The sequence below is a fragment of the Aspergillus campestris genome (assembly GCF_002847485.1).
Source record: "Aspergillus campestris IBT 28561 chromosome Unknown P168scaffold_5, whole genome shotgun sequence".
NCBI lineage: Eukaryota > Fungi > Ascomycota > Eurotiomycetes > Eurotiales > Aspergillaceae > Aspergillus > Aspergillus campestris.
The window spans coordinates 1,340,228-1,364,655 of NW_020194340.1; the positions used below are offsets into that span (position 1 = coordinate 1,340,228).

General features: G+C 52.4%; 9 protein-coding genes across 9 annotated transcripts; 5 read left to right on the top strand and 4 right to left on the bottom strand.

Annotated features, from left to right (window-relative positions):
- Positions 1 to 233: 233 nt before the first annotated feature.
- On the top strand, positions 234 to 6,700 carry P168DRAFT_310510 (C50 family peptidase; the record flags this gene model as incomplete). The annotated part of the gene is made up of 8 exons (XM_024839405.1): positions 234 to 2,435; positions 2,466 to 2,689; positions 2,723 to 2,819; positions 2,853 to 3,046; positions 3,077 to 3,200; positions 3,234 to 3,307; positions 3,347 to 4,905; positions 4,957 to 6,700. 8 exons carry the CDS (start codon positions 234 to 236, stop codon positions 6,543 to 6,545), a joined length of 6,063 nt encoding a protein of 2,020 aa, XP_024693655.1. The 3' UTR covers positions 6,546 to 6,700.
- Positions 6,701 to 7,765: 1,065 nt separating this feature from the next.
- Positions 7,766 to 8,593, top strand: P168DRAFT_235232 (uncharacterized protein; the record flags this gene model as incomplete). The annotated part of the gene is made up of 3 exons (XM_024833449.1): positions 7,766 to 7,807; positions 7,891 to 8,373; positions 8,459 to 8,593. Coding segments are annotated over 3 exons (660 nt in total), but the record flags the coding sequence as incomplete, so codon positions are not given.
- Positions 8,594 to 8,760: 167 nt separating this feature from the next.
- P168DRAFT_296741 (MDR family MFS transporter) lies at positions 8,761 to 10,224 on the bottom strand (the record flags this gene model as incomplete). The annotated part of the gene is made up of 1 exon (XM_024838129.1): positions 8,761 to 10,224. The coding sequence occupies one exon, from the start codon at positions 10,222 to 10,224 to the stop codon at positions 8,761 to 8,763; it is 1,464 nt and encodes a 487-aa protein (XP_024693657.1).
- A 980-nt stretch (positions 10,225 to 11,204) lies between these two features.
- On the top strand, positions 11,205 to 13,538 carry P168DRAFT_326801 (terpene cyclase/mutase family protein; the record flags this gene model as incomplete). Its single annotated transcript, XM_024841165.1, has 2 exons — positions 11,205 to 11,295; positions 11,402 to 13,538. Exon 2 carries the CDS (start codon positions 11,463 to 11,465, stop codon positions 13,536 to 13,538), a length of 2,076 nt encoding a protein of 691 aa, XP_024693658.1. The 5' UTR covers positions 11,205 to 11,295; positions 11,402 to 11,462.
- Positions 13,539 to 13,599: 61 nt separating this feature from the next.
- Positions 13,600 to 15,234, top strand: P168DRAFT_144490 (S-formylglutathione hydrolase). Its single transcript, XM_024832769.1, has 5 exons — positions 13,600 to 14,164; positions 14,236 to 14,456; positions 14,537 to 14,725; positions 14,778 to 14,962; positions 15,048 to 15,234. Coding segments are annotated over exons 1-5 (852 nt in total). The 5' UTR covers positions 13,600 to 13,908; the 3' UTR covers positions 15,049 to 15,234.
- A 414-nt stretch (positions 15,235 to 15,648) lies between these two features.
- Positions 15,649 to 17,925, top strand: P168DRAFT_342617 (trehalose-6-phosphate synthase). Its single transcript, XM_024841818.1, has 5 exons — positions 15,649 to 16,415; positions 16,490 to 16,859; positions 16,937 to 17,310; positions 17,368 to 17,710; positions 17,782 to 17,925. The coding sequence occupies exons 1-5, from the start codon at positions 16,118 to 16,120 to the stop codon at positions 17,834 to 17,836; spliced, it is 1,440 nt and encodes a 479-aa protein (XP_024693660.1). The 5' UTR covers positions 15,649 to 16,117; the 3' UTR covers positions 17,837 to 17,925.
- Positions 17,781 to 19,540, bottom strand: P168DRAFT_289886 (uncharacterized protein). Its single transcript, XM_024837096.1, has one exon. It carries the CDS (start codon positions 19,134 to 19,136, stop codon positions 18,027 to 18,029), a length of 1,110 nt encoding a protein of 369 aa, XP_024693661.1. The 5' UTR covers positions 19,137 to 19,540; the 3' UTR covers positions 17,781 to 18,026.
- Positions 19,541 to 19,697: 157 nt separating this feature from the next.
- Positions 19,698 to 21,977, bottom strand: P168DRAFT_252165 (PPN1 endopolyphosphatase family protein; the record flags this gene model as incomplete). The annotated part of the gene is made up of 3 exons (XM_024834308.1): positions 21,720 to 21,977; positions 20,485 to 21,665; positions 19,698 to 20,431 (listed from the first exon to the last, which is right to left on the bottom strand). Exons 1-3 carry the CDS (start codon positions 21,869 to 21,871, stop codon positions 19,698 to 19,700), a joined length of 2,067 nt encoding a protein of 688 aa, XP_024693662.1. The 5' UTR covers positions 21,872 to 21,977.
- Positions 21,978 to 22,390: 413 nt separating this feature from the next.
- On the bottom strand, positions 22,391 to 22,998 carry P168DRAFT_304150 (uncharacterized protein; the record flags this gene model as incomplete). The annotated part of the gene is made up of 3 exons (XM_024838820.1): positions 22,391 to 22,705; positions 22,757 to 22,838; positions 22,963 to 22,998. The coding sequence occupies 3 exons, from the start codon at positions 22,996 to 22,998 to the stop codon at positions 22,506 to 22,508; spliced, it is 318 nt and encodes a 105-aa protein (XP_024693663.1). The 3' UTR covers positions 22,391 to 22,505.
- Between the last annotated feature and the right edge of the window lie 1,430 nt (positions 22,999 to 24,428).

The following is a 24,428-nucleotide window of genomic DNA, read 5'->3' on the forward strand; positions in this document are numbered from 1 at the left end:
TGTCATGTGACGAGACAAGACTGGACAGTTATTGCGCTAGCCCCTATTGAGGTTAGCGTATGTATGTTGTCGTGACAACGGGTCGGCTTGGCGAGTTTGGCTGGGCTGGACTGACAGCCATGCGAAGCAACGAACAAGCTGCTGCTCACCCATACCATACTGTCGTTTGCGAATGGCCAAGGGTGCTGCTACATCCTCATTTTACTAACTACGACATCTCCGCCCCCGCCCCAATGGCGGTCACCACCCTACTCCCAGATTCCTCCGTGGAATCGGTGAAGCTGGCCGTTCGCTCGACAACAACATGCTCCGCTGCCACCGTGTTGACGCTGCAGACGCTCTTTCGAGGCCCCGCCAAAACATCACCAGGGACCAGCATTACCACAGTAAGACAGACTACCAGCAAGACACTAAACAGTTCGACTTCGACAACACGAACGAAGACCTCCCGAACGACGTCGAAAACGAAGGAAGCCGCGATCACCGCCCTGACCGAGACAGATGCGGCCCGCCTGTCGCACCAGGAAAAGCTCGTGCTGGCCACGGAGGTTTTTAACACGACACTCAAGACCCTCTCGGATGAACTGCGAGTGCAGAGTTCGAAGTCCACGGCGCCTCGCGTGCGGCCCGCGCAACCGCCCTCCCCGAATGCCGACCCCGCATCTTCGAGAAAATTGAAGAGGTCACAGTCGACAACACCGGAGGTACAAGATGGGGAGAGTGGGCTGGCTGGTGTGGCAGAATGCGCGACGCTTGCGTTGGCGTGTTTGCGGACGTTGAAGAGTGGACAAGCGGACCAGGAAAAGGGGGCCCCCAATGTGCAGTTGGAGCAGGGCGCGTGTGTGCTTGCTGGGAGGTTCCTCTCACTAGGATTGAACGATATGGCGTATAAGGAGCTGAGGGGTCTGAAGAGGAGGATCCAACAGTATCTGGATAGCAGGGCTACGGCCCGCAAGAAGAGGACGGATGATGTGAAGGAGGAGGATACCGCCAAGGAGCGCATGTCGGACTTGCTCACGTTCACCAACGTCGATAAAGCTGGGCCTCTTATTGGGACAGTTGTGTCCTTCCAGTCGAATGCCTTGCGTCTGATTGCCTCGGAGAAGAAACTCTCGACCACCCAGAAATTGCTGCCTGTACTGCAGCTTTCCAACCACGGCAGTCCTGCGGCAGCCATTCTCATGGCTATGGAAGCGGGTGCTCTCGCCAAAGACAAAGCTGCCCTGCAACTTCAGTTACTGTCCAACACTTTGCTGTCTTTGTGCTCCGCATCTCAATCGTCGACAAGTACGAGTTCGACAAAACCAATTACGTCACTTACCCTTCAGTTGCTGTCTCTCGAAACCCGCTGTTCGTCCTGGAAGCTTTCGGGCCATAAGTGCGATGAGGTGAAGGAAATGTGGGACCCCCTGGCGCGCTACCTTGCCAGCTATGCCCATCACAGCAAGGGTATTGAGAAATCAGAGTTTGCGTCCGTCTACACGACTATCGTTCGACTTCAGAATGCGGTCTCCAACACGCCAAAACACTTCACTGATACTCCCAAGGATAATCTCTGTGTTGCGAGGATCGCCACCGTTCTAGGTCAGCTTGCCCAGGAGGCTGGTTGCCTCAAGGAGGCTCTGAAGCTCTTCACTGAATCTCTGGGCCCGCTGTCCACCGGGCAGAGCATCGGTCTGGCTACCGTGCACTGCAAAATTTCGCTACTTCATTTCCATGCTCTCAAAACTTCGAAAACGTACGATCAGGAAACCGTGGCGAAATCACTGTCCAAAGCTACTGCAGCACTGGGCTTGCAGTTGAAAGGCAACACTAGCGACTTGGACGAACTGCTTGTGGCCACCACGAAACTGAAGAAGCTAGCAATGGCTTGGTTTGGCGAGGCGATAGCCGGAAAACACGAGGCGAAACTGCAGGATAGCCCCATCGCCTCTCGCATTTACGACTATCTCCCCGGCTTCCTTAAATTCTTACGACGCTATCTCGGTCGTCTACCATCGGTGGACGAGGAGCCTAAGGAGTATGAATCGTTCGCAAAACGAGTGAGCGGCTCGAGGAATATCGTACTCGCTGCCGTGGACTCGATCGTCGCGGTTGGCAAGGTGTCGGTCATGTCGCAGCAACCTTCCTGGGAACACATGCTTCCAGCCCTCACCGACTGCCAACGGCTTCTCGTGGCCGTGAACCTGTGCGAAGACGAGCAAATCGAACATAGCGTTGTTGAGCAGATTGGCATGGGATTTGTCAAGTTATCCAACGTCTTTTGGTCGCGATATATCAAAGAAAAGGAAAAAGGAAAAGGCTACCGGGAGCTTGTGCCCCTGCTGAAGCAATCCGCCAATCTATTGTCTGACTGCTCGACATCCCAACGAAGCTCGGGGTTTGCAGCGCTCAAGTTCGAACGGCTTGCTCATGCATATCTGGAAGGGAATATGGTTTTGGAAGCAGGACAAGCGTTTTCCCAGTCAATCCAAGAACATATCGCGACTGGAGCTCTGGATCAGGCGATTGAAGAGACAGCGGGAAGCTTCCCACTACGATCCGGTCAAGATCCAACAAGCAGCGGCTTCATGCTTGGCCGTGTTCTTTCGACGTTCTTGAGAATGAGCTTACGGAGCAAGACGTCAAAGCTACAGAATGTATTTGATGACGAGAGCCTGGACTCCTTGCAAAGGGGACATATCTTGGAGTGGCAGCTGGGAATCCTGATGGACCTTCATAGCCACGGTGGCGAAGTTCATCGTTCTAAGCTTACCTCTCTTTTGACCACCACTGTCGACATATACTCGCCTGATGAACATCCAATCCGTCGTCTGCGAGTGATTCTGAGTGCGCTTCGATTCTCACTGGAGCACCCGCACTCATTGGAACCCTCATTGCTACAGGAGCTTGCGTTGGAAGCATCCGAGCACCAGGCCTTTGACGAAGAATATGGCGATGACTCTGACTTGGGCTGTTACGCGACTTATCTCGAAAACTCGCTTTGCCTCACTTCGGGGCTTCGTCGAGGTGATCTGGGGCCTGAACAACTCCAGAACATTATATCGTCCTGGAAACGTATGATGCAGCACTGTAGTGATCGCAGTTCGCTGGATCTGTATGTCGGTGATGTGGACTACTGCCTCCTACAAATGAAGGCGGTGGTTGATTATACCGAGATTCACGGCCTGTGGAAACTCCAATTATCCGCGCTGGAGCTGGTGCTGCGCATCACCGAACTTCAAGAAACGAAGGATTTCTCCGAAGGAATTATCATTCTGTCACGCCTTGTGCTTCAGTACTGCCGACTAGGATATTGCCAACGGGCGTCCGGTCTCCTTTCACGCGCAGAGAAATGTATCGCCAGCAATGACGTTTCGTGTCTTGCAATCTTGTCTTACAAACTGGCCCAAGTTTGCTATCTCCTCGAGACTGGGGATATCACCAAGGCAGCCGATATCCTAGCAGCAGCGCAAGGTCTGTACGAAAAGAACCAGGGAAACCAGGATCTCAGCAACTGCTCCGTGCTGTCCAAAGTAGCTTGGGAAAGGCTTGTCGCTGATGCAGCCTTTTTGAGCTCCCAACTGGCTTTTGCTCAAGGAATGATCAAAGACGCCCTATTTCTTGCCAAGTTGTCTGTGAGACTAAACTGCCGAATTTGGGCCAAGGTCGAAAAGATTGCCCAAAGAAAGCAGGAACGGATTGCGTCGACAAACGACAGCCCAGAACTCGAGGTTGTCGTAGAGGGCATGGCAAAGCTCGATGTCACCCAAAAGACTTCAACAAGTTCAGAGTCCTACTCTCAAGGTGCACCGTTTTGGCCTCACATTGGCTCCCACAACATCGCCCTGATGAACCTTGCAAGCCTCTCTGCGCACCATGGGCTGTTCCAGGATGCCATATATTACGGGGAGCAGGCACTGAAGATCAACCAGACTCTGAACGCAAATGTCCGTCTGATCGCTTCCCAAGCACAACTCGGTTCTCACTGGATATTCGGTGGGCATGTCAAAGAGGGCCAGGAGCTCCTGACTGCTGCAGAGGGTCTTTCCAGGCAGCTCGAAAGTAGTGTCGAGTTGGTCTCTCTGCAGATGGGCCTTGCTTCCCTCCACAGGGCTCAGGGTAATCACGTTGACGAATTGAGTGCCCTGCAGGAGGCTGACAAAGTCATGAATGAGTTCGTCATGTCCGAGACGTCGGGGCCCGGCGTTTCCGACCTATCAGACAAATTGGATAAGATGCGCATCCAGGAACCTACCAGACGGACAAGATCCACCACGACGACAACGAGGCCCACTACAAGAAGGACTCGCGGCACCACCCAATCAGCGAAAACGGCACTTGTTGTGTCTTCAACCACCCCAAGCACGGAATCAGAATCCCTCTTGCATCTCAAAAGTGACATCCTCCGACAGCAGGCGGCTTGCTCGCGTTCACTTCGGGATTTCGAAAGGGCATCCTGTTTGTTGAACGACGCGCGGAAGCTTGCTTCGTCGAGGGATACACAGATCTCGCTCAACATTGGAGAAAGTGAGCATCTGTTAGCCGATGCTATACGCCATTTTGCTTCGCACTCCGTGTATTGCGTTCTTCCAGAATCGACAATCTCCTTGCCGTCGTTAGAGTCCCCCAAGCCTGGGAAGTCGAGCCAAGCTGCTTCCTCGACTAAGGAAGCTTCCACTCGCAGGACAAGGGCGCCGACGAAAGGATCGCGCTCAAGGACACAGAAGGCGACCGAGGACTTTTCGGTCATGCTTTCTAAAGCTGGTGACTGTCTCAACAACGTTTTTCCTACAGCTACAGCTTTGGGTTCTACTCTCGACAGCCATGCGGCTTCCCGTTTGATGAGCCGTATTTCTATGCTGTTCCATACTACGGCCGCGGATTGCACGCTGCCCTGGTCGCAATCTCCGGCAAACGTGAATGGTAAGACCCTAGTGTCCTTTCAGATGGAGATAAGGTATCTAACTTCATTAGAACTTGGCCGCATTGGGGCATTTGCTCGCGAGCACGTCGCTATCGATATTGACAAGAAGCTGACCGACCACTGCGATCCCCTGAATTGGCCAACGTGCGTATCATCAGCAAGTGATGCCGACTCTCTGTGTGCCGACCTCACCAAGGAATATATCGATATTCTCCCCGAGAACTGGAACGTTTTGTCGCTTTCCCTGAGTGCAGACCGCACTGAGTTCGTTGTTTCGCGGTTGCACCAAGGCCGCACCCCGTTTCTCTTGCGCCTTCCGCTGAAGCGGGGAAATTCGGATGACGATGAAGAGCAATTCACCTTCGAAGACGGGAGACAGGAGATGCAGGAGCTCATACAGTTGGCGAACGAAAGCGCGCACGCTGCCAAAGCTCAAATCGACCGCCAGTCAAAGAAGCAGTGGTGGAAGAACCGGGAACAACTCGACCGTCGCATGGAGAATCTGCTACAGAACATCGAAACCGTGTGGTTTGGAGGCTTCCGAGGAATCTTCTCGCCCGTGCCGCATGACATAGCCCCTCTGGCACGGTTCGCCGATTCTTTCCAGATTGTTCTCGACAAACACCTCCCTTCTCGCCAAAAGGGGGGGCGAGCGAGCAGTCCGCGACTGACGCTGCATCCTAATGTGCTAGAGCTTTTCATCGGCGTCAAGGATCTGGAAGACCACGAAGATCCCGAGGATACCCTGATGGATCTTCTTTACTTTGTGGTCGACATCCTGCAGTTCCAGGGCGAGCGCAACGCATATGACGAGATCGATTTCGACATGATGGTTGTTGAGACGCTGGATGCTCTCAGGGGGTACCACGAAGCTGTCCAGAACGAGGACGGAAAGCAAGCGCCCAACCACACCGTCCTGGTTCTAGATAAAGCACTGCATATGTTCCCATGGGAGTCCTTGCCCTGCCTGCAGGGGTTCCCAGTCTGCCGCGTTCCGTCACTGGAGTGTCTCCGGGACCGAGTCCTCCAATTCCGGAACGAACGCACCAAGAACGCAGGCCAGGGTCTCCGTCTCAACCGCAACAAGGGGACCTACATCCTCAACCCCACGGGCGATCTCCAGACCACTCAGGGGCTCTTCGAAAAAGATTTGTCGCGACTAGACGCCTGGACCGGCGTCGTCAACCGCCCACCCACAGAAGAGGAATTCAAAGACGGCCTCGAGTCAAAGGACCTGTTCCTCTACTTCGGCCACGGCAGCGGCGCGCAGTACATCAGAGGACGAACCGTCAAGCGCCTCGACCGGTGCGCCGTAACCTTCCTCATGGGCTGCAGCAGCGGAGCCCTAACAGAAGCGGGCGAGTACGAGCCGTACGGGACGCCCATGAACTATCTGCATGCGGGGAGCGCCTCGTTAGTCGCTACCCTTTGGGACGTCACGGACAAGGACATCGACCGGTTTGCCAAGTCGACTTTCGAGCATTGGGGTTTGCTGGGCTCTGATGCGGAGCGGCACTCTGCGGCGCGAGAGGTGGCGTTGGATGAGGCTGTGTCGAGATCTCGGTCTGCTTGTGTGTTGAAGTATTTGAATGGTGCGGCGCCGGTGATCTATGGGATTCCGGCTGTGTTCTTGGAGTGATGTTCATTATTGATTGTTGATTTGTTGATTGTTGGTTGATTGTTGAGGATGGCGTTTGGATTTGGAAGATGGATGCATAGAGGCGTATTGGTTGCTTTGATATGGGATGATTGCATGGATTTGTGTGTGGTGTTACTTTGCTTGCTCAACCTGGGGAGTAGTCTTTACATTTAGAATATTCTACTTGAATTGATAGAGCTGTTTACTATCACTGCTATTTAGCAAGTATCAGCGGAGCAATCTGTCACCGTAATAAGTTGTACGCATGAAGGGAATGAGGAAGCCTTGTGGCAATTAATATTCCAAGATCTTGTTAGACCTCCAAGTATCTATTCCATATCCTCTCGAATGGTATATTGGTATAACTTATTAAAAGCTTTGAAATAGTAACTGTTGGTTGACGATGACATAAGAAATAATGATATAGATGTCCAGTGAGTCCAAGGATTAGAGATACGTGCAGTCCTCGAAGCGACTATGCCCAGTTTAAACTGGGTTGAAACTATGTCGAAACAGGCTTGCTATAGAGTTTTAAGCCAGACTTTGGCCACACGAATCAGGAGGTGTGAACCTATCAAGCTTGATACATATTCACTACTATCTTCCTTTCACTACAAGATTCCTATATATTTGAATCCTATCACAAACCAAGCACAACATCAGTCCAAACCCTGTAACGGGGCAAGTAGACAGGGTGCCTGTCATACTCCTGGTGGTGGTCTCGCCCATGTCTCATTGTCATTTGTTGAGCATGCTGATGCATTCTGGTACTGGAATGTGACACCAATGCAGGCTTACGGGCCACACAAGGGTTGTGGCATGCATATAGACCTCGGGTATCTATTTATACTCAACCCTTGCTTGAGGGCTGTCGAGGTGCCTCCTTGCAGGCGAATACTGTATTCGTAGATTGATTGATACTGGGCGTTGTTTTTGGGAAAGATCAATATTGTAGTCATCTTTAAAGAGAATTGGATTTGCGAGAATATCTACCTAGGTATACTGATATAAATCTCTTGCGCGAGATCTTCACGTCGTGATTGTATCACCCAAGAACTGCACTTTCAGCCACATGAATAAAGATGAAATTGCTGAAGCCAGTTCCAATTCTCCGGCTGACGGGGGTGTGGGTGCTTGTTCGTATTTCCTTTTTTTTCTTTCTTTCTTTCTCTCTTCTCCTAGTGTAGACATGCTAATCATATCTTGAATATCACACATAGGATAAGTCCCTCTCCGACGACATGGACCCGTTCGTCAAGCTCGTACGCAGGACCTAAACCCCATTAGAAGATATACACATGAACATATACACGTATCTATGAGAGCAAACACTAAAAATCCCCAGCAATCCCTAAATTGGATCCTCCGCCAAGCCCTAAAACACATAACCATCACCTTCACAATCACCGAGTCGGCAACAACAACAACCCCAGCGACAGAAGACATCCAACCATCCTCCCTCCAAGTGGATATCGTGCACACAGCCACCGGAGGAATCACCGGCACCACGGAGAAGCGCACCCTCGACTGGAAGCCGCACGTTCACCACGACTACGTTTATAAAACGCTTACCGTCCGGAGCCGCCTGGTTCGTGGCGAGGTGGACAGCGATGGGCGGGTCCGGCCGGTTGTGCAACTACACGGTGCGTACCGTGATGAAAGACGGGTGTATGAGTTTCTTAGGGGTAAGGTCTCCGCGGACGGCAAGGAGGGTGAAGGGTTCCTGATTGAGGAGCCGGGGTGTGTTCTTCTCGAGGATGGTCCAGCCTTGGGCTGCTGGGTGCATACTGTTTCGTGCAGTGAGGCGTCGGGGTGGATGGTGGAGCAGGTGAGTGTATTGATTTGGCTTCCTTGCTCGATTGTTGGGCTGTGTATGAAGTAACTGAGGCTTACTATCCGGGTGAATTCGCTAGATATGGGGATTTGAGATGATCGACGGGAAACGCTACCACACGCGTCGAGGTGTGGTCGCTGATCAACATGGCAATTTTGCTTTAGCGAGGGCCGTTTGTAGGTGGCAGGGTCCAGTGGGCGCTACTGGTGAATGAGAATCCGACGGCAACGTGGCTTGAGAAGGGGCGGATAGGTACCGTAGATGATATATATAATTAGGCGATACCGTGGGGGCAGAGAGATATTATACATGCATGGGGAAATGTTCAACAATGGCGGGGAAGAGTGCAACTTCCTCAAGTTCAGCAGTATTCCCGAGCTTCTATAGCTGCAAACGCACCGGCGGCATTCTATCCCGGCCCATGGCCAGTGCCAGAAGAGTGGCTAGGGCAGATATCGCCACCACTAGCATATACACGTCTCTTAGTCCAAGAAGATACGCACCCGACACGTGTGCCAGCGCCTGTGATCCGGAATCCCCGCCGACTAGAAGACCCGCGGCGAGAATCTGGTCCGAGCTCAGCTCGATACCCGGCATGGAGGTGAATTGCTGCTTGACCCGGCTCAGGAAGATCGCCTGCCCGACCTGCATGAAGATGGATGCTCCCAGGCACTTGGAGAAAAGCGTCGTGGCAGTCATGGTCGGCATGTCAGCGGGTGCAACAATCGCCTGGTTGTAGATGATGGGGACTTGTAGACAGGTGCCGATTCCCAACCCGGCCAGAATCTGGTACGGGATCCAGAATCGAGACTGGGCGGCAAGATCTAAGGTGTATAGCAGTCCGGCACCGACGCAGATTAGGATGCCACCCACCACCATGAACGGGGCAGGGTAGCCGGTGACGCCGAGAAGGATGGCCCCGAAGACTGCAACCACCCCGGCGGATATGACAAGCGGTAGGGTACGGATCCCTGATTCGGCGGCTGAGACGCCTTCCACCGCCTGGAAGTAGATCGGAATGTAGTAGAGGAGGGTGAAGAAGGCGCCAGCGGCCAGAAAGATAAAGGCTAAACTGATGCTCAAGGTCTTCTGGAGGAAGAAACCCCGGGGCACCATGGCTCGGTCATCTTGGTAGACCTCGTTGGCGAGAAATAGACCCGCCAGTAGGAGGAACCCGACCAGACATCCGATCACGTCTGGATGATCCCAGGACTGGCCGACGCCCCATTCTAGGGCTAGTAGGAAGCAGAGAAGCGACCCTGTGAGGAGGACCACCCCGGCGGGGTCGAGTTGTAGAAGTGCTTCTTTCCACGGGACCCTCGGGGGCGCCGCAAAGGACGGCGTGCGGAAGGCAAAGAGGACTAGAAGAAAGGTCCACCCTCCCACCGGGAGATTTATCCAAAAGCACCACCGCCAGGAGAGGTGGCTGGTGAACGCGCCGCCAACGACGGGTCCCACGAAGCTCGCCAGTAGAAAGGCAAGCCCGATGATGCCAATCAAAATCGGCCGTTTTCTGGGCGAAAAACAAACCCCAATCATAGTGAAGATACCTGAACCGATGCCGGAGCCGCCCACACCGGCGATAGCTCTCCCAACGATCAACGTGGGCGAGTTCTGGGAGACCGCGCATATCAGGCAGCCGACCTCAAACAAACCCAGGCTGACCAGATACACGAGCTTGAGGGGAAGGTATGCGTAGACTTTGCCCCACGGGGCTTGAGTGACGGCACTGCCCAGGAGGAACGAGGAGCCGTACCATCCTACCTCTGCAGTGGATTTGAAGTCATGCGTAATTTGAGGAACGGCGGTCGAGATGATGGTGGTGTCCAGAGAGACTAGGAACATGGTCACCGCCAGGGATAGCGTGATGATGTGCAGACGCAGACCACTCAGATACTCCTCCTCGGATGGAGGCCCGGGCGAAGGACTGTCTGGCGTAATGTCTGTACATGTTATGCTTTCGAACTTGCTCTCCGACTGGGATGTTAGGATGGCAGTTCGGCTTGAGCTTGGCATATCTTCGAGGTGCATCATTACACTGGGCAATTGGCTAGCCTCTCAATGTTGACCAAGACGAAGATGGGTATGGTTGAACGGCCTCAGATGATCGTCCTGTAGGCAAAGCGAATAAACCATATATACGAGGGAACACAAATGAGCAAGGAGGAGAGAGGAAGTTTGCACATGTTTCATCCAATCTGGAGGAAGATCTGCATTCTTCCACCCCTCTCCTGAGATAGAAAGTCATCAAGGGCGGGGCCGTAAGCAATACGAGTGACCAAGTGACCAGATATGCTGGCGGTACAAGCATTGCCGCACCATTTCCGGTACACGACCTTGCAGCACAGTTGAAAGGGGTATGTCAATGAAAGTACCCATCAGACAGTTACTGTGCTGCTACAGACCCCGTTTCTGCACCTCCCACGCCCTATGATGCCCACCAGGATGCTAATCGAGGAAGGCTCATGTTGATACCCACCGCCCTTGACCTCATCCAGACAATGGCGTGAGGTCAAAATGGATCGCAAGGAAGTGTTCGGAGATGAGGACCCACAGATTAGGAACCCCTTGCGTCGGCCAGCCCAAGCCTAGAATCTCCAACAGCGAACAGAAATAAAAAGCAAGAATGAAAGCGAGGGCATGGTAAGTAGTAAGGGATGTTTGCTAAACCTTGATAAACACAGCTTGTAAGCACTATTTGGTCAGTAGTTGCCTTACGATACACACTAGATTGAATGGTTACCAATTTGGATCCCACTGAACATGCTTGCAGCTGCATGAGACCTGCAGCATTGGTTGTATTATGACTCTACATCTTTAAACTCGTCTGAAACTGTAAGATTCCGAGAACAAGTTTTCCGGTGTGGATCATAGACCAGAGCTGCTCCTGTGGAGAAAGAACGGATCAGATTTCATGTATGTATTCAGCCACCCATACCCATGCATTGCGCTGGCGGTTTTGCTTTTTTGGCCGTCAGTGGAAAAAAAATGATCTCATGCTGAAGTGGCCGGGGTGTAACAGCTGAAAACAGTTCGCCATACCTCCAACCTCTCAGTCAACGGACATACGATACTCTTGCAAGATGCCACACCCTTCTGATGTCGAAGTGGAAGTTGAGGCTTCCAACGCTGCTCAACTGGCTGGCGCCTACGCCTTCCGCCAGGTACGCGATGGCGATCACTGGTATGGCGAGATGAAATCCAACGCCACCATCACATCCGAATATGTGTTCCTAGCCCAGGCCGTGGGAATAGACCTGGAGCCAGACCAAGAAGACCTCACCAAGTATCTGCTCTCAGAGCAGAATTCGGACGGATCCTGGAGCCTGGCGTTCGATTATCCCGGTGATGTCTCCACAACCACCGAGGCGTATTTCGCCCTGGCACTGCTTGGTGTGGATAAACAGAGTCCAGCGATGTGCGCCGGTCGCGACTTCGTTTTGCAGAAAGGAGGGATTGAAAAGGTGCGCGTGTTTACTCGCATGTTTCTGGCGGTTTTTGGGCTGTTCCCCTGGGCGGCCGTGCCAGAGCTGCCTGCAGAGTTGATCCTCCTACCCTCGTCCGCGCCTCTCAGCATATATAGGCTCGCGAGCTGGGCCCGGGGGACCGTGATACCGATGTTGGTCATCCGACACCACTGTCCAATATACGCGCTTCCGAATGGAAGGTCTGAAAGCAATAATTACTTGGACGAACTCTGGGTCAACCCCGACGACAAGATGGTCCCATACGCACCATCGCTGTCGACGTTACTGTGGCGCAGAGACATGACCGGTCTGGGATTCACGGTAGTCGATTACGTTTTGAAAGCCCTGAACGGCTTGCGATGGAGTCCCACTAGAAAAACCGCCCTCCAGACATGTGTCAGCTGGATCCTGGAGCGCCAGGAGCCTGAAGGCGACATGGGTGGCATATTTCCCCCGCTGCACGCTGCAATGTTTGCCCTCACGCTAGAAGGGTACGGCCTCGACTCTAGCCCTGTGCGCCGGGGAATTCACGCGCTCCAGAACACCTACGCCTGGAGAGACGGTAGTGGATTAAGAATGCAGGGCTGTATCTCGCCAGTCTGGGACACCATCCTGATGACTATTGGTCTAATCGACTCTGGCCTGCCACATCAAAGCTCTCATACGACAAAATCAATGCAATTCCTCAAAGCAAGACAGCAGCTGGGACCGGAGGGCGACTGGCGGGTCTATAACCCGAAACTCGCACCTGGCGGATTCAGCTTCGAATACTTCAATTCGTGGTATCCAGATATTGATGACACCGCGGCAGCAGTTGTAGCCATGGTGAAGCAAGATCCTGCCTTGTCAGACATGACCCCAATCCTCTCTGCCGTCCAGTGGATTCTGGGAATGCAAAACAGTGACGGCGGCTGGGGCGCATTTGACCTCAACAACAACTACTTGTTTCTGAACAAGATCCCATTCAGTGATATGGAAAGCTTCTGCGACCCTTCCACTGCCGACGTCACCGGCCGTGTGCTTGAATGTTTCGGATTATTGATTCAAAAGGCCTCTGCGCGATCCGGCACTGACAAACAGCCTGTTCCCATGGAGCTCAGCACCAGAATGGAGATCGCCACGAAGCGAGCCGTCAAGTTTCTTTCGAACGAACAAGAACTAGAGGGTCCCTGGTTCGGTCGCTGGGGGTCAAACTACATCTATGGTACCAGCACTGTCCTCTGTGCTTTGGTATACCATGTGGGGGATTGGGATTCGGATGAGTCTGGTACTGTGGACCGCAAGAAACACAGCAGCCGGGAAGTAAACATCCGCGCTGCCTTAAAATGGCTTCAATGGGCGCAGAACTCAGACGGTGGCTGGGGAGAGAGACTGGAGACGTATCGGGACCCCAGTCTAGCTGCGCAGGGCCCATCGACCGCATCACAGACTGCTTGGGCGCTGATGGGCCTCCTTGCTTATCTGCCAGCTACGGATCCCTCCATTCGACGAGGTATCCAGTATCTTGCGCGAACGCAGATCAAAGACGGCGATCGTTCGGGGTCTTGGAACGAACGCCATTATACAGGAACGGGGTTCCCCAACCACTTTTACCTGTGTTATACCCTTTACTCGCAATATTTCCCCATGATGGCCTTGGGGCGGTACTCGAGTCTGTGCGGTTTGCGCCCGCTTCAAGGCTCACGTCTATGAAAGACGATCAGCGAGCTGCGTAAATAAAGGAAAGTGGGAAGATGGTAGCCTAAGTTACCTGTTTTAACCCAAACAGGGTTTACTAAAAAAACAAATCAACAAATATATTGTCGCAATAAGATTACTCACGGAGCGCAAAAGTGATGATACCTTTCAGAGTAAACGGGCAACGCTCGGCAATGACGGAGACGCGGAGTCCCGTTAAAAACGGCCCCTCATTCCCCTCATTCCCCTCATCGCCAACCTGCCGTATTATTTTATAATACAGAAGGATCCTCCCTCCGCCCGAATCGTCTCCTTTCCCTTTTCTCTTCTTCTCCCCACACATTCGTCTCCCATTCACCATCTTAATATCTAATACAGCGACACTATGTCCGTCACAACGAAAGCCACAATCGCCTCTTTCGGCGGCAAATTGCTGAAACTCAGCCATGCCGCCAAATCCACCAAGTGCGAGATGAACTTCAACCTCTACCTGCCGCCGCAGGCCGCGACGCAGAAGGTCCCTGTGTTGATCTATCTGTCTGGATTGACTTGTACAGCCGACAACTGCTCCGAGAAGGGATTCTTCCAGCACGGTGCGAGCAAAAAGGGAATCGCAGTGCTGTACCCGGACACCAGCCCCAGTATGCGCCCATGACATCTACCTCGCGACAATTGCACGCGGACCCATACTAATGCGAGACTTCACCTTTAGGAGGACTGGAAGTTCCGGGGGAGAATGATGCGTGGGACTTTGGTACCGGCGCCGGCTTCTATGTCAATGCTACCAAGGCACCGTACGACAACGGATACAACATGTACAGCTATGTAACCGAGGAGTTGCCTCAAACTGTCTTTGCTGCTTTCTCGCAGCTGGATTCGAGCCGGGTTAGCATCACTGGCCACAGTATGGGTGGCCACGGTGCTCTTACTTTGGTATGTGTGACACACGGATATATAGGCCTTTTGGTCAGGTTCATGTTCGAAGAGGGATTGGACTAACCGCCCGTGAACAGTTCCTCCGTAACCCCGGCAAGTACAAGTCGGTGTCCGCCTTTGCGCCCATCTCCAACCCCATCAACTGCCCCTGGGGCCAGAAGGCATTCTCCGGATACCTGGGCGATGACCAGCAGAAGTGGAAGGAGCACGATGCGACCGAGCTCATCAAGCAGTGGAAGGGCCCGCTGGATGTACTCATCGATGTGGTATGTTCTCTTCTCACTGTTCCCATATCAGGGATTGAACTGACACAACTAGGGAACTGGCGACAACTTCTACAAGCAGGGCCAGCTTCTCCCCGAGAACCTGGAGAAGGCCGCCAAGGAGGCCGGCGTCGAGGGCGTCAAGGTCCGCTACCAGCCCGATTACGACCACAGTTACTTCACGATGGCGACCTTCTCGGATGACCACGTCGAGCATGCCGCCAAGTACCTTCTCCAATAGTGTGTTTCCGACCTTTCTTCTTCCTATCTCTTCTGAATGCTGTTTCCTGTAACCTGCCTATATTGATGTCGTGTCTCTATCAAGAGTCGAAATATTATATAACCCCTGCGAATCGCTTGTTGTGCGCATGTGTACTTTCTGTTGGCTTTTTCTGATAGTGGTTAAGCGATTGGCAGGCCAAATCAATGATATGAGGAATGAATATATACAAGGATCCTTAAGGGAGAAAATGTGAATGTGTAGGTAGACGAGACATTCCCCGTAGTCAGCATAGATACTAGCTCCAGGATAGTCTGCTAATGCGATTAATCCGACGTTTTCAAAAAGTATGCCCTCTCGACCGGAATATTTGAACAAAAGGTGCCAGTTCAGCCATTGTGTCACAGTGATTCGTGACGCGCTTTGTCTTGGGTGTCCCAAACAAGGACGCGCGAACAGGCTCATCTTGAACAAGACTGTCGGCATACGACGTCATGGAATATGCATAGCGACAGCCCATTAAGACAGCGGAACAGGGCAGGGGAAAAAGAGGCGTTCAGATATAAGATTCTGATTCGAGACAAGCCAAACCGCTGTTTGGTTTGCGATAGTACTTGCTGGTTCGGGTTTGTTTGCCACCGCTATGATCTGGTTTGGTTGCACGGAGGCGCGTCCAGGTAGTCTCGTGGGGTGTTTCTGAAGTCATGTTCTTCTTTATTTTTGAGATGCAAGTTTTGTCTGGGATACCTGATTTGCTACGCCACCTCCCCTGTCTAGAATCAGGACGAGGAGTCTGCACTCTCAATTTCCAGGAGAAACGATCCACTCCACCCCAGTGGCCTATGTAATCGACCCGCAGCGATCGAGAGATTGTTGTTGTTCAATCAGCCCTTTGGGCAGGATGTGACGTCAACATGCTGTTAACCGTTATGACACCCATGGCTTGGCAGCTGATGATGACACCAGGAAGTTAGTATTCGTTGCAGTCTTTGCCTTTCCTTTTACTTTCTTGTCCAGGACTATATATAGTGTATACTGACCGGAGGCAATCAATCTATTCCTGTGAAGAATGCCGCTCACGCGGTCTGTGATGAACCTTTTCTTATCCATATAAAAAACACGTTAGTTGCAATCACCTCAGCATACCAAGTACATTACGTAGAAGAGCCACAGTCATGGCCACGACGACCAAATCGGAACACCATCGCGACCTGATCCTCGTTTCCAACCGGCTGCCGCTGTCCGTGTCCAAAGAAAATGGAACCTACAAGACCAGTCTGTCCAGCGGGGGCTTGGTCACTGCGCTCTCGGGGCTCTCCAAATCTATGAATTTCCGGTGGATCGGCTGGCCTGGAATTAGCATTAAGGATGAGGAGGAGCAGAAGCAGGCGTCGCAGTCGCTGGCCGAAAACGGTGCCATGGGGATCTTCCTCGATGCGCAGTTGGCTCATGATCATTATAATGGGTTCTCGAGTATGTCTCCATTTGAGCATAAGGGACTGAATGGAAATTGAATAGATGAATGAATACATGCTGACAGGCCACAGACTCCATCCTTTGGCCAATAATGCACTACCAAACCGGGATAAACTTCAACGAAGAAGCCTGGACAGCCTACCAGCGCGTCAACGAGATCTTCGCCGACACAGTCGCCGCCGAAGCGAAATCCAACGACTTGATCTGGATCCACGACTACCACCTGCTACTGCTGCCGTCGCTGCTGCGCGAGCGTCTCGAGAAGCAGGGCAAACGCTGCGCGATCGGGTTCAGTCTGCACACGCCGTTCCCGGCGGAGGACTTCTGGAGGGGTCTTCCTGTGCACGCGGACTTGCTGCGCGGCGTGCTGGCGAGCGATGTGGTTGGGTTTCATACTTGCGAGTATCGGAGGAATTTTGTGGATGGGTGTGCGAGGAGCTTGTACGTTGTTTAAACCCTATTTTTCTATCTATCTGTTCTATGGCAAGTCTTGGCCCATCTGACAAGTTTTATCACAGAGACGCCACAGTAAAGGGTGAAGACCACGTCACATACGCCGGCCACGACACCTACGTGGGAACATTCATCGTGGGCATTGATCCGCAAAAATTCAGCGACTCGCGACTCGATCCATGCGTGCAGAAGCGGATCAAGACCCTTGAAGAAGAGTACAAGGGCAAGACGATCATCGTCGGGGTGGACAGGCTGGACCACACGAAAGGACTGGTGCAGAAGCTGGAAGGGTACGGGGGCTTCCTGAAGCAGCACCCTGAGCTAAGCAACAAGGTCACCCTGATCCAGGTGGCTATTCCGAGTCGCGAGGATGTCAAGGAGTATCAGGATCTTGCGGACGAGGTGAATACTCTTGTGGGGAGGATTGATGGGACTTATGGTGGGTTCTCTAGTGGTATTTTCTGGTGAGCAATGCACATGCTAATTGATTCAATAGCAACCCCCGACGGCACACCACTTGTCTACATGCACCGCTCCGTCTCATTCACAGAATTGACAGCTCTGTACTGCATTGCGGATATCTGCCTGCTGACCTCGCACCGGGACGGCATGAACCTCGTGGCGTCGGAGTACGTCGCATGCCAGGAAGACCGACACGGCGTGCTGGTCTTGTCGGAGCTGGCGGGGGCTGCGTCCTTCATGAAGACCGGGGGCATCATTTTCCATCCGTCGCGGGTGCGGGAGATGTCGGACGCGATCTATCAGGCCGTTACGATGGATGCAGAAGAGCGGGAGAGAAGACACAAGCAGTTGATTGAGTTTGTCACCACGCATACGAGGTGAGCTTCGTCCTGTCTTCCAGTCCTGTTTTGGTCCTGGCGGAGAGAAAGGTATAGCTGACTCGATACAGTGCGAAGTGGGGAGAGAGCTTCATCTGTGCTCTCGAGGAGCATGGACAGTGTTAAAACCACGTTCAAATAATTTATTGCATGGAGTTCGGTATCAAGCGCGTTTTCATAGCAGCCTCGTTAACAATCTGCATATCGGAAATCTATATTATTTTCACCATTGGCATAGGTATCATATCCAGTAGAATCCATAACACATAACATCCCAGACCATCTTCTATCTCCCCCTTTTATCCCATCCAAAGAACTAATAATCCTCCGAATCATCACTGAACCCACCATCGGCGAAATCCGCCGCCTCAGCCAGGTCCAAGTCCTCCATCTCCTCGTCCTCCTCATCGTCCTCGAAATCACCGTCTTCATCCGCGCCCATCTCATCGAACATCTCCTGGAACAGCTTCCTCATCGACTCCTCATGCCCATCCTTCAGCGCCATGCGCTCCAACAGCGCCTCCTTCGGCTTCCACATCGCATACCCCGCAATCTCCTCATCATCCTCCTCATCCTCACCATCCTTCTCCTCAATCGAAAGCGTATCAAAGAACGCATCCGACAACGTATTCGAAAAGTACGCCATCAACAGCGTCCCAACGCCCATAACATACTCCGCGGACAGCGACACAGCGCTCTCATCACGATCCAGCCTCCTCGCCAGCGCAACCGCATCGCCCGCCTTAAGCAAATCCACAAAGTCCTCCTGCGGCAGCGGCGCCTCGCCCGCACCGAATTGCACCAGCGCAAGTGTCTCGTCCCAATCCACGGTATGGCGCTCACAAAGCAGCGCAAGCAGCAAGCTCCAAGGACACTCATTCAGCAGCGCACCACCATTGCCCCACTCACCAGCCAACACACGCGCAAACGTCTCGCGCTCACCCTGCAGACGCGCCCAGAACGCCGTCCAGAACGCCCCATGCCACGGGTCCGCCGTGCTCGCGCTGGGATGCGCCCGCGCATCGGCCTTCACCTCCTCGGGCAGGAAGCGCTCGTACCGCGTGAACGTCCACATGTTGTACAGGGCGTCGAGCTCCTCGCCGAGCTTGGCCTTGGTCGCGAGGTCGAACGACAGCGTCGCGGTGGAGAGGTGCGCCGCTTCGAAGTCGCTGGCTTGGGAGGTGGCGGAGGCTTGGGCGGAGGCATCGCTGGTTCCGGTGGCTTTTTGCTCCCGCGCGAGGTCAACGAGCGTCTCGCAGGCGTCTTTGTAGCTGTAGAGGGCTTCGCGGGCGGGCTCGGAGGGGTTGAAGTGCGGGTTGGCTGTTAGGGAGTCGACGAAGCTGATTCTTTCTTTGATTTGTTTGGTGTTGGCGGTTGGGAGCGGGGTGAAGCCGTGGGGGGCGGCGAGGTAGCGGAGGGGGTCCATTTTATTGGGTTGGAAGTTATTCCTGTCTTTTCTCTCTTGATAACTTTTCTGGTCTGTCTTCTTTTGAAATATATAGATGAAGAACGGATGATAAAGAGAAGTAGTGAGGAAGGAGGGGTATGTCTACTCTGCCCAAAAAAGTTGAAGAAGTAATTTTTATCAGTGGAGTGAGGAAATCTCTTCCCGAAAAAACCGTCTAATCAGAGCGGACTGTATTAATTGGTGTTCTAATTAACACGGCAGGGTCGAATAAGGAGGCGTTGATCGTCATTTAGCGTGTTGGGTGTGGTGATCCGTTCTTGGCGGTGTTTTCATATTTATACTCTATGGGCTGCACATAGTCCATAGACATGGCAGAAGTGGGTATATTCACTAGGTTACTTATGAATCTATCTAGATTGCTAGGATGTCGTAGTCAATTATGATCTCGATATTAAACCTCGTGGGATATTGTTGCCTATTTACACCTATCATGGCAAGCCCTGCGTTGGCCCAAACGCCTTCTGCACCGATCCGTACCTATACCAGTTAGCCATTATCCACCGCAGTCTCGGAGAAAACTTACCCCTGCGTGCACTGACTCCCCAGCGCCATACTCCCACTCCGCATGTAGCAGATCTTAGCAGCCCGGCACTCAGCGGTCGTACACTCCGGGCTCTTCACACTCGACTTGCCCTGCAGTGTGTTATGCAGAGAGACCAGCTCCCCGTCCTTCTCCATCGCCTCCGTCACGCGGTGCCAGAACGTCGCGTTCAGCGGGGCGTCCGCGTCCCATTTCGCGTGCGCCCCGTACGTATCCCGCGTGGAGTACTCGAAGCGGAACACCGGCCCCGTGTCCGACAGGGACGAAAAGTCGGACACGTTGCTGAAGAAGGTGTACGCCTCGTAGATCTCGAAGTTGCCCGTGTCGACCTCGTACATGCGGAACCCGCTGTTCAGGTTTTCCAGCGGCGTGATGCTGGGCCCGATCCACCCGGTGGTGAGCGCCGTGTCGGCCGTCTGCGAGGTGCCGTTGTTGGCGTAGTAGACCATAAACTGGTCTTCGTGGCTGTGGCCGAAGAAGACGTTCGCGATGACGTGTGGCGAGTAGCGGTCGATGATCTGGTAGAAGAGGTCGGAGGGACTGGCGTGGAGGCTTGTACCGTCCCAGCCGCTTAGAACGTGGCCGATGATCCATACGCGCTCTCCGTTGTCTTCTGCTTGTTGGAGCTCGTCGATCATCCAGGCGAAGACGCCCGAGTGGTCTGGCTCGGCTGTGTTGATCAAATTGAGGTAGTTGTTTTTGTACCAGAAGTCTGTCCTTTGTCAGTTTTGATCCCCCGGCAGCTTTGGGGGTTGCGGAGCTCACCTGTGTTCCATGAAATAATGCGTAGTCCTTGCGGGGTTTTGGTGGAGTATCCTCCGTAGTGCGTGCGGGCTTCGTCGGCGGCTTCCCCGTTCAGCCATCCTTCATACTGCCACAGTCCAGCAACATGGTCGTAGTGCCAGCTCTGTTGCTCACCCAGTGGTCCCGGCATCTTATGTGGAGAATCTATATTCTCGGGGCTTGTGTCGTGATTGCCTAGCGCGGCAAACACCGGCCCCGAGATGTACGATTTCATCATCCTGAAGATACTGGTCTCGGTATACTGGACATATTCGCGATCGACCTGGCCGATGGGGCTGTCGTGCGACACCATATCTCCTGTGTATATCGAAAAGCCAAACCCCTCCTTACTCTTCCGTGTGCCCGTCAAAGGGCCGATTGCTTCCAGCGCAGCCAGCCCAAGATCATACGGCGTATCGCACAGAAATTCCCCGTAGGGCGAAGCAGGGAGGAGAACCTTATTCGGCGAAACCTCATTGTGCAAATTGGTGCGGCAGCACATGCCCGATTCCGATGAGCAGTCTGCCTCGGAGCCCACAGAATACCGCGGATCCAGGTGGATGTCGGATAGATGCAGCACCTTGACACGCTTGCCGCTAGCCGACGGAATGCGCGGATTCGCGGGTTTGGGTTTCGGGAACAGCTTGGTTGCGTCCAGCGGACTGGTCGAGGGTCGAGCACAGAAGGTTTTGTTCAAAGTATGACAGATGTAGTTACCATCTAGGCTGCTCACATCGGCAAGGGACAGCACCTGGGTCCAGACGGCCCCAAACGCTGCTGGGGCATAATCTTCCTCGCATTTGTCCTTGGATTCAAAATTCAACTCCGTGCACAGCGAGATCATGGCATTTGGGACCAGCAGTGGCGCGTACCAAGCGGCAGGCTGCGCGGCCGCCAGAGCTTCTCTGCATGTCCCGCAACTATTTGCTGCGGCGTCTTCATGGATGATACGGGTCACATTAGCTTTCACATCTTTGATCAATGCTTGCTGTTCCTGGTCTGTCAGATTGGCACGTGGTTCTGGGAACACGACAGGATTATGGTTCTTCGTCGGTATTGCATCAGGGTCTGTCAGGCTGAATGGGTATGTCTTGTGGAGCACGGGGTCGTCAATGATGGGCTGAGGCTCCTGGGTTGGCCGTGTAGGCAAGACATAGTAGGAGCTGGTCGTCGTTTAGTAACTCCGATCCAGTCATAACAACGTTGGGGGCGCTTACGAAAAAATGGAGGTAGGAAACCCCGGGGGCGCAACGAACGAGGCCTCTCCCGGTCCCGGAAAAGGTGAAGCTATTGTGGAATTGGCAGCCACCAGACTCAGGCCGCCAAGAAGCAATTGTGCCTTCATAATGCGGGGTCCTGGGGCACCCATGGTTTCCCGTCCCAGACTGACAGATTGTTGTAAAGCTCGACAGCTGAGAAATAAAAACTATCAAGTAGGGATTTTAGCAGTCCCCAGGTCTTAGTCAAACATGTGCTAGTGCCAACATGACAGATGAGGTGATTTCCCTCTGTTTTTGGATTTAATCTTGCTAGGGACGCAGTTATTTATTCCTCCAGGAACAAACAGCCGTCCCCTCAACGAGAAACTCTGGTTGTTGACGGGACGGGTTTCCCAACCCTAAAGGGGTTTAGTGATGCGGATACTAACGCCCTGCACGTGGGCGGATCCATTGGGAGAACCAGTGCCTGAGGATATCCCGCTCGTCCTTCCATGTTTTATATTGGGAGGTTATAATGGTTACATTCATAATGGTACTTATTGTTATTGAATGCCATGATGAAGAGCCAGGGGGGTTCTGGTTTGATTAAGCTCAAGTACTAAACTGGAAACAGCCATGACAACGTGCTTCTCAACCAAGTATCTCCCCAATCGTACTTCAAAACTCCCCCTTAATATTGATCACCAGATACCGTGTCCTGATAGGCTGGCCAAGACCTGATTCCAGTATTATCGGATCAAAGTTCCACCAACATACTAATGGCAGAGAGAGGAGTGGTAAGGCCTAAGCAGTGCCCTTTTCCTGGCCTCCCTTGGTCTTCTTAGAAGGAGTCCCGGGGGTGCCATTGTCCTTTCCATACTTGCGTTTGCTGGGGGTGCTTGGCTTGGGAGAGGTAGCGGCATCGCCATTGGCAGCACCGTCCTGCTCCTCGACCTGCTTCCTGAGCTTGTCAATCTGCTGCTGGACAGCACGCACGGAGCATTCTGCTGGAATGTTAGCGTGGGCATTTTTGCACCGACTGTGGCAAGGTGTACCCGGTCCCATGTATTCGGACAGCTCTTTGTAGTCCAGCTTCAGCTTGTGGTCTTTGATCTGGCTCAAAACTCCCAGGAAGAGCTGTCAGGGGGTAGTTAGCGATGGATGAACGCGCTTTGGAGTATGCGACGTTTGAATACCAACGACTGGCCGGTGGCCTCACTGTTGGCTGACGATAGTAGATGGCTGGGTTATTGGTACATACCTTGGCGTTACTGTCTCCGTTCCAAGTCATGCGCATGATGATGGTGTGTGGCGTTAAGATGGATGGAAATGAAGAAGTTTGGCAATACTGAGATGGGGTTTAGTATGTGGGTGGGCTATCTTAGAGGTACCAGGTGATGAGAATGTGAGGTGTAATGGTTCCAAATGGTGAGAAACTTCTGTTCAAAAGGTAAACAAAGATGTTATGAAGTCTCGGCGATATCGTGGAGTCTCGGCGTGCATGGTAATGATCTTCTCCAATATCCAATGCCCATTTCCCTCTCTGTGTAGCTGGCACTTTAGTTCAAAGTTGAATGTTTAGCATAAGGGTTTGTGAAAGGATGATCAACCCATTCCTCTAACAAGCACAATCGTTCCTCACTGAAAAATGACAAGCAATCCATTTGATGATCACTTTCGAAGGACAATCTTGCAGATTATGATTGAGATGCATATGGCCGACAGATACCTCATCTGGAGATATTGACCAGAAGATGCTATGCTCACTGTAAGTAGATTTCCCGTAAACAATTGTTTGTCTGAAATCTAACCTTAATACATTGTTCCTAGGAAGAACATAATTTGTGAGAAGTATTCTCTCAGTCCTCTCTCAGTTCTCCTTTCACTAGACGAATTCCAACAGTTTGATACAACATGATAACTGTCAACACCATGCGTCGCTTCGGTAATTTTCTTTAGACATATGAAGTCGACAGGGTGTTCCATTTGGAAGAAAGTATGGTGACTTTTTTTTCGAAAAAGGATGGTAAATCTCCGGACAGAGTGGAATCACGCCTTGGATTCCCAACGTATCGCCGTTATTGGAGATAGCGAGATGGAAGACACCTTGGTGGTTAAACTGAGATTGACACACCAGGAAAGCAATAGATGTGGGAAAATACACCATGAATCAATGTACCAAGGTTGGCATATATCCGCCTGTCCCTCTCTTATATGGGCGATAATGTCAAGCTGGGCATTCTATTGATGGCTGTTCCCTGCTACATGCCTCCAAGTGTAAATCACTGACATTATCAAATACAAAGGTCACCTACATCCAGATACACCGTGGTTGATTGTGTGATACTACATGTATTCTATTATAATTCGATCCTGTTCCCAGCTAAGAGACAATCCGGACGTTGCTGGAGTGAGTTTCGATAGGGATGCAAAACTCAACTGAACCATCTTATAATTTGAGCACTAAGGTGTTCTATACTAGGTGCTGCTGGGACTGAATCGGTGTCATGGAATATGATTTCTCTCCTGTGTTTGAGGCTAAGAGGCCAAGGACTATGAAAATTGACGTCCAGGCTTTATATAATCGTCTGGATGATCTTTTAATCGTGGTGGACACTTTAGTAATGGTCAATGTCGCATTGAGTCATTTTGCAAGTCAAGTTCATGGACTTTTTCATGTGTCGTAGAAAGAATTGGTCTAGCCTAGATAAGATGTTGAAATCAGAG

Bases quoted from the DNA above. Each gene is read 5' to 3' on its own strand.
- P168DRAFT_144490 (XM_024832769.1), top strand. From the start codon at position 13,909: ATGTCCGTCACAACGAAAGCCACAATCGCCTCTTTCGGCGGCAAATTG. The intron at 14,457-14,536 runs GTATGTGTGACA...GCCCGTGAACAG, and splicing joins GCCACGGTGCTCTTACTTTG to TTCCTCCGTAACCCCGGCAA. The intron at 14,726-14,777 runs GTATGTTCTCTT...TGACACAACTAG, and splicing joins TGGATGTACTCATCGATGTG to GGAACTGGCGACAACTTCTA.
- P168DRAFT_342617 (XM_024841818.1), top strand. From the start codon at position 16,118: ATGGCCACGACGACCAAATCGGAACACCATCGCGACCTGATCCTCGTT. The intron at 16,860-16,936 runs GTACGTTGTTTA...GTTTTATCACAG, and splicing joins GATGGGTGTGCGAGGAGCTT to AGACGCCACAGTAAAGGGTG. The intron at 17,311-17,367 runs GTGGGTTCTCTA...TTGATTCAATAG, and splicing joins GAGGATTGATGGGACTTATG to CAACCCCCGACGGCACACCA.
- P168DRAFT_289886 (XM_024837096.1), bottom strand. From the start codon at position 19,136: ATGGACCCCCTCCGCTACCTCGCCGCCCCCCACGGCTTCACCCCGCTC.